Here is a 13,503-nt window from a genome sequence, read left to right on the forward strand (position 1 = left end):
GTTCACGGCTGAAACGTTGTCAGGAAGGGCTTTTTGCCCATTGCCCTAATGTAGTGGTTTGGTCCAAAATACTCATTACTGTTTATCTGCTGAGAGATAAGAATTAGGAGAAATGCAAAGCAGGCACCAAACTTGAAAGAATATAAAGAAGTTTATGAACAGACCTAAAAGAGGCGAAAAAAAAAAAAATTATACCATACCTTTAGAACTCTCCTCCTCTGCCCACCTTCCTCCCTTCTCCCACTGACAATGTAAAAAGACAACCCTTAAGATGTTCAGTCTGTTTACCACTTCCATAATAACCTTGGTCAGGCCATTTAGAAAGAGAAGTCTCTTCTTGCTTGTGCCATGAAAACAGTATCACAACGAGACAGCCGCCCACTTGCAAATATTGTTCAGTCCATTTAGGAAGAGGAGTCTCTCTTCCTGCATGTGAGTCCCTTCCCCCGACTTGCAGCTTTTCCCACAACTGCTTTCAAGGGTCCACTCTTGAAGTTTTTTGGGGTACAATTTTAAGGTTGAGCCGTTCAGAAATAAAAAACAGAGGCCCTTCTCCCTCCCTGGGAGCAAAGGGTCTTCCTCATCTTCATCGTTAAGACTATCTCTGGGAGCATCTCTAGGGACTGAGGTTTTCTCCTTTCCCATTTGGAGCAAAAGTCATCTGGTCCATCTCTCCCTGTCCAAACTTCTCATGAAATTACAGCTGCATCAGCATCTGCCTATCTCAGCGCAGGTGCTTTCGCTTACAAGTTCAGCACTCCACCCCCCATATCTTTCTGAAATTACGACGGGATACTCTGATATATCAGAGCTTCACAACAGAATTTCAGCTTTAAACAGCTCCTCTCTCTCTTCCCTCAGGTTTTCAGCTCTTCATAGCAATAAAAAATCTCACCTCGGCCTTGCAGCTGGAATGTGGCTTATTGCTGTTGGTCACCTGACCTGTGCCGGACAGTGGTGCCGCTCTGCTGAAATCTTGGCCGCAGTGGAGGGGGGTGGTTCCAAGCCGCTCTGGCTGCCCACAGCCCTGCTGGGGGGGGTCATCCTGGAGCCGTGGCCCGGCCTGGCCTGGCCTAAGCAGGGCCTGGGCCTGGCCCACTGGGCCCCGCTCGGGCCCCGCAGCCACCTGCCCCAGAGCCAGAAATGAGAGAGAGCTTAGGGGGGAGTTTGTCTGTTCTTAAGTGTGGATCATAGAGGCGGTCACAACTTTAAGTGGCTTAAAGAATTGTCCATATTCAAACTGGCCAGCTGATAGGTTCTATCAGGTCCCAGAGGAAACTGTAAGCACCCCTTAGCAAGGACATCCCTTCCGGGACTATGCTTGCTAACCTATGACAATCCCTGACTCAGCCCCAAGACAGGTTTGAGGAATGAGCCTTGTGGCAGCCCACCCGGCACAGAGGATTTTCCATCTGGCAACACGGGGGATGCTCTGGGGGCTGCGGAGAGACTGAAATGTTGTGGTTCACGGCTGAAACTTTGTCAGGAAGGGCTTTTTGCCCATTATGGCAGAACTGTATAAAGGAGCTGTGACCACCCAAGCCCCTCCGTCCCTGAATGTGCCTCCTGAGGGGAACTTTGGGCTGCACCTTGAGCTAAGGGACCTTGAGATCAGGGAAAGGGGACTCTTACCCAGGGATCTCAGGTCTAGGGAGAAGGAAACAAGGCTGAGGGAGGAGAATGAATCCACCAGAAAGCCAAGGCCAGGGCTGTCCTGAAATTCAGCCCTGGCTGGGGGAGGCCCCAGCCCCCAGACCCATTTGCTGTGGTCAGGTTTGCACCCCCATCCCCCAACCAAGGGGGCTGGAGGAGAGTTTGGGGGTGTGGGGTAACCCCTGCCCAGGGGGAGTGAACACCACCCCCCTTACCCAGACTGGCTCCGGTGTGAAACCCCCACCCCAGGAAGGCCACACACACAGGGGACAGTGTCACACTCACCCCTCCCCAGGGGAGGTCTCTGTCCGTCCCTTGCTCTCCCCCCTTTTTCTCTTTCACAGGCTGGGGACCTTTGCCAAATATGTGAATCATTTTTCTCTATCCCTGTCACCTCTGTGACAGCTACACAGAGTTTATCCTTCCTTTAAATCATCTGTATTGGGCTGAAGTTTCACTTTTCTTTTACAGGAACCTGCCAGCAGCTGAGCTGCAGCTGTGTGGGAACCGCTGGACCTTTGAATTGCCACCATAACTGCTTGTGCTGTTGGTTCATTCATGCTTGGGGTTTGTTTGCGTTTTCATCACAAGTGACTTGTGGGAAGAGCAAACATTCCTCCAAGCATTTTGTGTAGAGTTAAGTTTGATTTCTGCCAAGTTTATTTTGTCCGGTGCTCAGGGGATGCTCCAGGGGTCTCTGTCTCTCTCACCCCAGGGCATTCCCAAGGAGTTGTCCCTGTCTCTCTCACTCCAGGGCATTCCCGAGGCAGTGTCCCTGTCCCTTTCACCCTTGGGGATGCTCGGGCATCTCCATCCCTCTCGTCCCAGGGAATGCTTTTATGGGACTGGGGAGCAGGAGCTCTGTGTCCCTCTCACTGCTGAGTGTGCTCAGGGGCTCTCCAACCTTCTCATACCTGGGGAGGCCGGGGGGGTCTCTGTCCCTCTCACCCCTGGGGTGACCCTGCCCAAGCACCATTGGGGTGAGAACGACAGAGACACCCCCAAAGCCCCACAAGCACCTCCCGAGAATCCCAAGGGGAGATGGACAGAGACCCTCACCGGGCACCGAGTGGGGTGAGAGGGACAGAGACCATCCCCACCCCCCAATCATTCCCAGACAAGAACGGCTTGGAGACCCCGCCAGGACTCCCCAGGTAGGAGAGGGACAGAGACAATCCCGGGCCGCGCATCCTCCTCTCCCACGGGATGGATTGGGGGGGATTGCTGTGCTCCTATCCCAAATGTGGGGCCAGGGTTATCTCTGTCCTCCTCCCACTTGGGAGGGCGAAAGCATCCTCATCCTCCTTTCCTTTGGGGGGACAGTGGCTGGACTCCATTCTCCTCACCTTTGCGGGGGAAAGGTGTGCTCTCGTCGCCCTGGGGGATTCTGCCTCCGCCTTACCTTTGGGGCGACCCTAGTGGTCCCTGTTCTTCTTGCCCCAGGGAGGCCTCCCTCCTCTTCCTCTTTAGGGGGGACCCTGGGGCGGGGGTCTCCATCCTCTTTACCTTAGGGGGGGCCAGGGGTGGTCTCCATCCTTGCCCAGGGGAAAGGCCACGGGCAGGTCTCTGTCATCTTCCCCTTTAGGGGGCCCAAGGGGGTCTACATCTTCCTCACCCTTGGGGGAACCATGAGGGGAACCGCAGTGGTGTCCATCCACTTCCACTATGGGTGGGCCAGGGGGTCTCTGTCCTTCTCCCCTTTGGGGAGAGCTGGGGTTGTCCTTTATCCTCCACCCGTATGTGGAGGTGCGTGGGGCTCTCTGTCTCCGTGCCCTCAGGGAGGGAGCTCTCCGTCCCTCTCGCTCTGCTCGCTGCGGCCACTGATGTCCGGCCCATGCACCCGTTACCAGTGACGGCGACACGGGGCGCAGCGGCGGCTTGGGGCACGAGGGAGCTGGGCTGGGGCTCCCCCTCCACATTGTGCTGCGATCGGGCCCAAGGGGGCGGGCGCCGCTCCCACCTCCCCCCAACCACCCACACACCCTCCAGCCTGAGCTGGTCGCGGGGTTCCCGCGTTTCGGGGCCACGGGCGCGGAGCTCCACTCGGCTCTGTCTTCTCCACTCGGCTCTCACCCCTGCACTCTGCCCACTCCACTGCACTCTGCCCACTCGGCTTGGCTCTCGCCCCTCTGCTCTGCTCACTCCGCTCCTCTCCCCTCTCTCTCCTCCGGTCAGCTTTCCCCGCTCCGCTCGGCTGCTCCACTCGGCTCTCATCCCTGCACTCTGTCCACTCCACACCACTCATCACGCTCCGCTCCTCTCTCCCCACTCCTCTGCGCCCCAGCAGCACCGGATCCCGCACTAAACAACGGGCCCCGATCGCCCCTTTATATGGGCATGGGAGCCCCGCCCCCTGTGGCAGCAGCCAATGGATGCCGAGGAACAAATAATGAGGGGCGGAGCAAAGAAGATGAGAAAGGAACGTGGTTGGCCGAGAGGGCGCAGGTTCTGAGAGGGATGGGGTGGGCGTGGCTTCAGGTAGGGGCGGGGCCAGGAATGGGGTGGGGGAGGGGTTGCACTGAAACCAGAATTTGGGCTGGATTAGGCTGAGAGGGGGCTGGGGGCAGGGCTGAGGGTGAGCTTAGAGCTGGGACTGGGGTCAGGGCTAAAGGTGTGTAGTGGTTTGGTCCAAAATACTCATTACTGTTTACCTTCTGTGAGATAAGAATTAGGAGAAATGCAAAGCAGGCACCAAACTTGAAAGAATATAAACAAGTTTATGAACAGACCTAAAAGAAGAAAAAAAATCATACCACACCTTCAGAATACTTCTCCTCCCCCACCGCCACCTTTCTCCCTTCTCCCACTGACAATGTAAAAAGACAACCCTTGAGATGTTCAGTCTGTTTACCACTTCCATAATAACCTTGTTCAGTCCATTTAGGAAGAGGAGTCTCTCTTGCCCATGCTATGAAAACATTATCACAACGAGACAGCCGCCCGGGTTGGTTCTCTGCTCTCATCATTGAGAGTCCCCTCCCACAACCTGCAGCTTTTCCCACAACTGCTTTTGAGGGTCCAATCTTGAGCTACTGGGGTGCAATTTTAAGGTTGAGCCATCCAGGAATAAAAGTTCTCTTCACCCATCTCTGGGAGCATTCCATCTCTAAGAACACAGGCCCTTCTCCTTCCCTGGGAGCAAAGGGTCTTCCTCATCTTCATCTCTAGGACTATCTCTGGGAGCATCTCTAGGAACTGAGGTCTTCTCCTTTTCCATTTGGAGCAAAAGTCCTCATCGCTTCCATCTCTCCCTATTCAAACTTCTCATGAAATTACAGCTGCTGCAGCATCTGCCTATCTCAGCGCAGGTGCTTTTGCTCTCAAGCACAAGTTGAATGCTCCACCCCCCATGCCTTCATGAAATTACAACGGGTACTCTGATACATCATAGCTTTCCAACAGAATTTCAGCTTTAAGCATCTCGTCTTTCTTTTCCCTCAGGTTTTCAGCCCTTCACAGCACTAAAAGGGTTAATGTCACCCAGGCGGCCTTGCAGCTGGAATGTCGCTTATCGCTGTTGCTCACATGATCTTTTGCCAGGCAGCAGGGCAGCTTCAGCTGAATCTTGGCCACACTGGAGAGGGGGAGCATGTCTGCACATAGCAGGGCTGTGTGCGTGTTTGTGGGGGGGGGGTGTTCCGCAGGTGGAACAGGGCCCATCGGCTCCAGCATGGCCGTGGCCCAGCCTGGCCTGCCGGGCCCTGCATGGGGCCTGCAGCCAGCTGTCCCAGTGCCAGAAACGAGAGAGAGCTCTGCCCGGGTTTTGTCTATTCTTACATGTGGATCACAAAGGCGGTCACAATTTTAAGTGGTTTAAAGAATTGTCCATACTCAAACTGGCCAGCTGATAGGTTCTGTCAGGTCACAGAGGAGCTGTAAGCACCCCTTTGCAAGAACATCACTTCCGAGACTATGCTTTGCTAACCCACGACAGGTGGGATTGGAGTGAGGGCTGAGACTGGGATTGGGGCTGGAACTGGGACTGGGATTGGGATTAGCTCTAATAATGGTATGGGATGTGGGCTGCCGCTGGGGCTGGGTTTGGATTTAGAGCTAAATGTGGGACTGGAGTGTGGGCCGGGGCTGGTGTTGAGGCTGGAGTTAGGGCTAAATTTGGCACTGGGGTTGGGGTTAGAGTTGGAACTGGGGCTGGGTTTGGAGTTTGGGCTGAACGTGGGATTTGGGAAAACGCTGGAGGCTGGGGCAGGGGCTGGAATTGCAGCCGGGATTGCAGCTCGGGCTAAACGTGGGATTTGGTTTGGGGCTGAGGGTTTAGGAAGGGGCTGGGATTGGGGCTGGGGTTGGAGTTAGGGCTGAGATTTGGATTAGAGCTGGGATTGGGGTTAAGGCTAAACGTGGGATTTGCTTTAGGGCTGGGGTTGGGATTGAGTCTGGGACTAGATGATTCTGGGAATGGGATGAGATTAAGCACGGGACGGTGAGTTTGTCTAAACGTGGAGTGAGATTGAGATCAGGATCAGGGTGAGGTTTGGGACTGAGCACACACAGAGCAGGACAGCTGAGGTGTCACTGCAGGATGTCCCTGGCACCATCCCAGCCCTCCTCAGGCACCTCCAAACATGGGGGGGCAGCTGGGTGGTCCAAGATCCAGGTGCTGCCACGCTGCCCCTCCATTCCACACGAGCATTGTGGGAAGGCAGCCCTGAATGTGACCCTTGGGGGTCTGGGATCAGCCTTCACATCCCTGTGGGAACAGCGACAGAGAGGACGAGAGACTTTCCCCCTCTTATTCCTGTGGAAGGGTGAACCCCAGCTGCCCTTTTCTTCTGCTGCCTCCTCATCTCCTCAGGTGAGGATGTCAAACTCCCCAGGAGCAGGAAGAAGCCCATTCCGGGTTTCCTTGTGTCTGCAGCCTGGAACATCCACTCAGAGCAGAGCACTTTATGAAAGCCCTGCAGAATGACAGCAGGAGGAGGTTTGTGAGAAAGGCAGGAAATGGTATTTTGATAGGAAATCAAAATTCCAAATTATTTCTTTCTGTCACATTCATTTTCAGTCAGTTCTGGTCTGGTTTCCAGAGTGCCACCTTCTCAGCTGGCTGTATTTGTGTCCTCCTTCCTCTTCTGCCTTTCTTTGCCTGCTCTGTTTGTCTCTCAGTGTCTCTCTGGACCCAGGACAGCTCCCACCAAAGGCCCTCCTCTGATTTTGTTCCCAATCCACCAGCTAAAACAACCATGGGTGAGGTGATGAAGGCTGGCAGTGAAATGTCACTGTAAGATCTTGCTGCACTTGGCTTCTGGCTCCTTCCTGAGAGCTTTGCCTTCAAGGGCAGGAACATCTTCTTCTTGCTGGGAACTGGAATTCCAGATCCCTGGAGGGTGTGCCGTGGATCCCAGAGGGGCATTGCCGAGGCTCGCAGGGTGCTGGTCCTGCCGTGCCTCCCACGGGAGCTGTGCAGGGCCAGGGGACAAGGTCCAGCAGCTGGGTGGGCTCCCAGAGCAGACAGCAAAGGCTGCTTTGCTGGACATTTCCCAGCACATTCCCAGCTGGAAGCAGAGGGAGGAAGGAAAGGGAAGCAAGTCCCTGCCAGAAGCCCAGAAGGACTGGGGTGGGAAGGGACCCTGCCCGTGGGTTACTGGGCTGAAAGCCAAGTGGAGCAAGACCTTACAATGCCATCTGCCTGCCAGCCTGTGCTGCTGACAGGAGCAGGGGGCCACTTTAGCCCTCTGTGGGTGGGACCAAACGGTGCATTCCACTCCCCTTATCTCATGTCTGATGAGCTGTTCATGATGGGTCGTTTGCAGGAGCTGCCCAGTGCACCCCCGACCCCTCAGGCTATGAGGAGCTGGGTGTTACATGAGATAAGGAAGGAGAGGCAAACCCTGGGAGGCAGGGCAGTGTTTCTTTTTCTGCACACCAATGACTCAGCTGTGATAACTCCCTCCGGGGTAGCAGCAGCACAGTCCCACCCAGCCTGAGGGCTCACCTCTGCTGATGGGCCATCATGGACTGAATGGCCCCAGCACAATGGGCAGCTGCAAGGACTGAGACCATCAAGGCTCCCAAAATATCCCATGACTCCCAGGATGACATCGTTCCATTGTGAAACTGCCCGCCCTGGGGGAGGGGCTGAGCATTCCCACCTGAACCTGAGCATATAAAATCTGAGTTTGGGGCCTTCTGGCAACACTTAACAGATCCAGGGCAGGAGCAGGACTCCAAGAGGACTGTGACCACCGCTGTTGACAAGACTGCTCCCATCACTTGGACAGGACTGTGTCCACCACTCTGACCAACAGGTTTTGTTTTCTTTCCTTTTGCTTTGCATGCAGCGGGACCAGGTGGTGCTCAGCACAGGAACTAACCACCACCGTTCTGCTCTTGTCCCAGGGTGCCTGGTTATACTCAGCCTTGGTGGGTTACAGCTGTATCATGGTATTTCTTGTCATCTCTTTGGTGAATTGTAACTCCCACCTTAATCTCTCTTGGGGCAGATCAGTGGGGTTCATTTCTCATGCCAGGTAAAACCAGCACGGTGTTTGAGAGGATTTTACAGTCATGATACAGCCGGTGACTTCTAGAGAAGGACTTGGGCAGGAGGAACCCCTAAGCCAACACACTCACACCTTGTTTTTTCCCTCCACACCAGGATTTCCCACTCCCAAACCTTGGCCAGATGGAGGAGGAGGCTGTGAGGAAGAGGAAGATGCCCCAGGACACCCAGGCAGGTGAGGAGGAAGTCCCTGCCCGTTTCCCCCTCTCTCCTGCTCCATCTCCCAGCCCAGCATCGCCCCCGGCTGCAGGACAACCCCGCTGCCGACGCTGTCCTGCCGGGCACGGACTGGGGGGATCTCCTTCCCCTTCCCTGTGGCACACAGGCAAATCCCATCCTCTCCTTATCCTTCCTCCCCCAGACAAGGAGCTGAGGACAGAGCCCAGGGAGGACAAATCCCCGCGGCAGAACCTGGTGGAAGAGGCCGTTTTGAGTAGCTCCACATCGCAGGAATCCAGCTGGGAGGAAAACCACCGGAGATCCCACAGGAGGAGGGGCTGCAAACGCAGCCCAGGGAGCTGTGAGGAGGAAAGACCCACCCTGTGCCGGGATGGCGGCCGGAGATCCAGCCAGAGCTCAAACCTGGTGGTCCACGAGCAGTGTCATGCTCTAGAGAAACGCTTCAAGTGCTTGGAATGTGGGAAGAGCTTCAGCCAGAGCACCAACCTGATCTACCACCGGATGATCCACACCGGGGAACGGCCCTATGTGTGTGGGGAATGTGGGAAGAGCTTCAGCACAAGCTCCAACCTGATCCGCCACCGCCAGGTCCACACAGGGGAGAGGCTCTATGTGTGTGGGGAATGTGGGAAGAGCTTCAGTACGAGCGCCTACCTGATTCGCCACCAGATGATCCACACTAGGAAACGGCCCTATGAGTGTGGGGAGTGTGGGAAGAGGTTTCAGACCAGCTCCAGTCTCCTCCTGCACCAGCGGATTCACACAGATGAGAGGCCCTTCCGCTGCCCCGACTGCGGGAAGGGCTTCAGGTACAACTCCGACCTCACCAGGCACAAACGCATCCACACCGGGGAGAGGCCCTACGAGTGTCCTGAGTGTGGGAAGAGCTTCAGCCAGAGCAATCACCTTATCTGCCGCCCGAAGATCCACACCGGGGAGAGGCCCTACAAGTGTCCCGAGTGCGGGAAGAGCTTCTCCAGGAGCTCTCCCTTGACCAGACACCAAGAGAGCCACCAGTAAGGGAAGCCCTGCGGGTGCCCTGAGTGCAGGAAGAGCTCCAACTTCATCTCGCAGCAGAGGATCCATGTGGGGTGATGCACAGTGACCCCCGTTGGGCAGAGACCTGGTGACCCCTGTTCCAGATGATCCCCATGGTTGCGGGGAATGTTTGAGAGATTTATTTCACTTCTCATTCTCGTACTCTGATTTCATTGCTAATAAATGCAATCCCTGTCCCCAGACTGGGTCTGTGTTTCCGTGCTGGTGATCGGGGCAGGAGCTCTCCTGGTCCTTATCTCAGCTCCTGGGCCTTTCCTCAGCCAATCAAAGAAGTCACTAAACAATTTTTAGCCACTCTTGAGCTTTTCTCGCTGATGACTGCCCAGGTGCCAGGTGGATCTGCCACACCCAGAGCTCCCCACCTGGGGCCCCCCTCACCCCCAGTGCCCCCTGGGAGCAGAATTAAGGGAGAGGGGAGGTTTCAGCACCAGCCCAGTGCTGGGGATGGGGCAGCTGGGGCCATAGTGGTGGCACTGGTGGTGCTGGGAGCCCCCCTGGCCACAGGCATGGAGCTCTCAGGTGAGCTGATGGGGTGGGAAGAGGAGTCCGGGTATGGTGGGAAAGTTGGGGAGAGGATAGAATATGGGTGTGTGGGACCCATAAAATGAGTTGGAGGGGGAGTGGGACCCCCTAAAGCAAGAATGGGAAGGGGGATGAGAACTGGGGGATAATGGGAGAGGTGTGGGAAAGCTTAGAAATTGGGGATTGGGAAGGGTGGGATCTGAAAACTGAGTAGGAGGGGGCCGGGGATTGGGAGGATTGTGTGAAAAGGGTTGGGAAAGGGTCAAAAGGGGGGACTGGGACCCCCAAACTGATGGGGGCAGGGGCTGGCAGCTGGGGATTGATGGGAAAGGAAGGGAGAATGTAGAGGGATTCCTTGTGGAATATAGGATACCCCAGGAGGGCTTGGGCACCCCAGGGCGGTTGCAGAAGTACCCCTGACGGGGCCTCCGGCTGAAAACAGGCTTGCAAGGCACCTGCTCGCTGGCAGCCTTGAACAGCCTTGGGAAGGGGTATACAGTGGTCAGCTCCCCCGCTGCTTCGAGGCTTTCTCATGGGAAAGGGGCGTGAACTTTGGAGAAAGTATAACTTGGTGTAACCGGACAATAAAAGAGGAGCACAATGCTCAAATCGGATCGGTGTTCGTGTCATGACTCTTGCTGGATTCTCCTGCTCCCGGGACCGCCCCCCGCTACACATGGCGCCCGAGCGGCAGGGACCCGAGTGAGTTTTGCTTCAGGCAGGTTTGCTTCAATGCGGTAAGACTCCGAATTTCATCGTATCGGTGCGGCGGAGCCAGGGGAACCAGAGCGGGTGGCCCCAAAGCCGAGTAAATCCAGGGGCCCGATCTCAAAGCAGAATAGAAAGCCGGAGGATAAGTCCCAAAGCTGAGTAAAGCCGGGGGCTAAACCTCAAAGCCGAGTGGCCGGAGACCGTATTTTTGCGCGGTCGAGCGAATACCCGCAGCACAGAAGCTATGGACTATGAAGCAGGACCTCGACTCCTAGCTAATATTCTCTCTATGAGAGGCGAAATCATAAAAGACCAAGATCTGAATGCCCTCATTACGTGGGCCTGGGAACATGGATTATTGAGTTACACTTTGCTTTTGTTCTCAACCGAAGTGTGGGGGGAAGTTGGATATAAATTGTGGCTGTCCATGATTGAGGGAGGAAAGGAAGCTAAAGAAGCTAAAGCTCTCGGCTTAACCTGGAGGGCAGTAACTGGCACTCTCGCAGAGATGAAAACAGAGAGGACAGTGGCTGCGGCTGGCATAGCGGCTTTAGAGAGTAGCAGCTCCGGGAAAGAAACAGACGGGGGTCTTACGGAGCAGTGGCCAGAGACCAGAGCAGAGTCCAGGGTAGCACAGTTCTTCGGGCTGGCCGCGAGAAGACCGATTAAAGGCACAGCAGCACCCGTCCACTCACTGCGGGAGTTGCTGGACTCAGCAGGGCAGGATGGTATCCCTCCGACGGCTGAGAGAGAAATGGCTGCGAACGCGGAAACAGAGCCGCCCGACTCAGGGGGCGGGGCACAGGCGGGCCAAAGAGGAACAGGCGGTCCTGGTGTCCGGCCGAAAGCGGCAGAGCAGTCGTGTGGTCCTAACTCCTGGCCAAAAGCAGCAGAGCGCAACCCCCCTCTGCGAGACAGCGGAGCAACATCCGGCAGTGAAGCAGCTTCTGCGGTTTCGTCGCCTGCAGAGCCAGAGCCAGCCAGGGCTGCCGGGGGTCAGCCCCAAGAGGGGGAGAAGCACCAAGAAATGATGCAAGAAGTAATCAAAAAGCTTGCTGACTTATCTACACGGCAAGATGCGCTAGAGTCCAAAGCTTGTGATGTTACACCATCAGCACCATGGCGTCCCGTGGCCCCACCGGTCAAGTTAGCACCCAGAGCTCCTACGTTCCCGTCGGGAGAATCAGGCACAGTGCTTACAGCCCCTCCCTTCCCGCCAGAGGAGGTGCAGCCGTCGTTTCCATCAGCCCCAACAGGGAGGACTGACCCATTGCGACGGAGATGGAATGGAGTTATCCGTGATGCAATCATTGAGGGTGATTGGCAAGCAGTGAATGCCCTCGCTTGCCCTGTACACATACAAGGGGACACTGCAAAGTGGGAACCCCATGACTGGAAGATCTTGCAGCAAGCCAAGCAAATGGTCACCACGCATGGCTCACGGTCTGAAGCTACACGAAGCATTCTGTAGTTTATCTTTACAGCAGATGTCCTGTGTCCTAATGATTGCATCAGCATCGCACAGTTGTTATTAACCCCTTCTCAGTTCCTGCTCTGCAAGCGAACGTGGAAACAGCTAGCACAAGAAGAAGCTAGCAAACATCAAAGTGACACACAAGACCCACTGTATGCACTCCAAGCTGACATGCTAACTGGGAGCGGGGCTTATGGAGCCACGGTGACACAGCTGACCATGCCCGTAGTCATTCATCAGTTGTCACAGACTCTTGCCCATAAAGCCTTGTTGTCAGTACCTGAAAAGAAGAAGTCTCCCCCGTATGCAGGAGTCCGACAGGGGCTCTCAGAGCCATATGGTCAGTTCATTGACCATTTGTCAGCAGCCTTAAAGGATGCAACTGAGCTCTCTGAAGAGCTCCAAGAGCAAATGTTCCAAACACTTGCCTTTGAAAATGCTAATAGACAAACTAAGACAATTCTTGCCACGCTGCCCCAAGGAGCAGGTGTAGACGAGATGCTTGTACGTGCTGCCCGCTCAGAACATTCATCTCAAACAACTGCCTTTACTGCCACACTGCAGAATGTCCTGCGACAACAGGGACAAGTCATCGCCGCAGCACTGACCAGAGGGGTGCCCAGCAAGTGGTGCCGTGCTACAGGACCCCGAAGCGAGAAGGCGCAGTCAGCATCAGCTCCTGAGGAAAGTGATGCCACTACTTCAACAGCTGGAACTCTGGGACCTCCGTCCCAAAAAGCCTTGAGAGAGGCTGCAGACGTGGCAGAGTGAGGGAGCTGAGGACTCGCCAGATCCACCACTCTCCGTAGCAGGAGAAGTAGCGAGACCCTGGGCGAACGGAACAGCTGCCCTGGGTGGTTGCTAGTGACTTGTGGTGGGTGTTGGAGAACCCTCTCCAAAGGCCAAACTAAGAAGGAGAGTTGCATATATTTTTGGGTATAGCACCAAACACAGAGGTAGAGTGAGAAATTGTTTTTTGACTGTCTTGAGACAAGAGCATTGGCGGACATTTTCAATCAGCTGTCCACCCATTTAGATCGAGTGAAGGCAGTTCATTTGGCGAGCATCTATGTTTTTACCTGGTGCTTCAGCAGCCAAGGCTCATGCTATTTTGCATCAACTTGCATGCTGGGAGAGGGATAAGTTAAACATAACTTCACAGATGCTTGATGAGTTAAGCGTAGATGTTACTAGTGTTAGACATACAGTATTACAAAATCGAGCAGCCATTGATTTTCTACTACTAGCTCATGGCCACGGCTGCGAAGAGTTCCAGGGTATGTGCTGTATGAATCTTTCTGACCATTCTGTCCCAATTCACAAGCACCCCTCTGACCTCCAGAGGGGCCTACACATCCTTCAGGAGACAGACGACCCTATTGGAGATTGG

The 13,503-nt window shown here is 55.2% G+C and overlaps 1 protein-coding gene and 1 pseudogene across 1 annotated transcript; one reads left to right on the forward strand and one right to left on the reverse strand.

The window, feature by feature from the left end:
* The window catches only part of LOC125318999, an 88,743-nt pseudogene that overhangs the window by 65,436 nt on the left and 9,804 nt on the right, over positions 1–13,503 (reverse strand).
* On the forward strand, positions 7,538–9,367 carry LOC125319077 (zinc finger protein 239-like). The gene is made up of 3 exons (XM_048290022.1): positions 7,538–7,913; positions 8,264–8,342; positions 8,529–9,367. Exons 2-3 carry the CDS (start codon positions 8,291–8,293, stop codon positions 9,365–9,367), a joined length of 891 nt encoding a protein of 296 aa, XP_048145979.1. The 5' UTR covers positions 7,538–7,913; positions 8,264–8,290.

Source organism: Corvus hawaiiensis, chromosome 35, assembly GCF_020740725.1.
Source record: "Corvus hawaiiensis isolate bCorHaw1 chromosome 35, bCorHaw1.pri.cur, whole genome shotgun sequence".
NCBI classification, from domain to species: Eukaryota; Metazoa; Chordata; class Aves; order Passeriformes; family Corvidae; genus Corvus; species Corvus hawaiiensis.

Excerpts from the sequence above, each read along its gene's own strand:
- LOC125319077 (XM_048290022.1), top strand. The coding sequence starts at position 8,291 with ATGGAGGAGGAGGCTGTGAGGAAGAGGAAGATGCCCCAGGACACCCAG. Across the intron at positions 8,343-8,528 it reads GCCCCAGGACACCCAGGCAG|ACAAGGAGCTGAGGACAGAG; the intron begins GTGAGGAGGAAG and ends TTCCTCCCCCAG.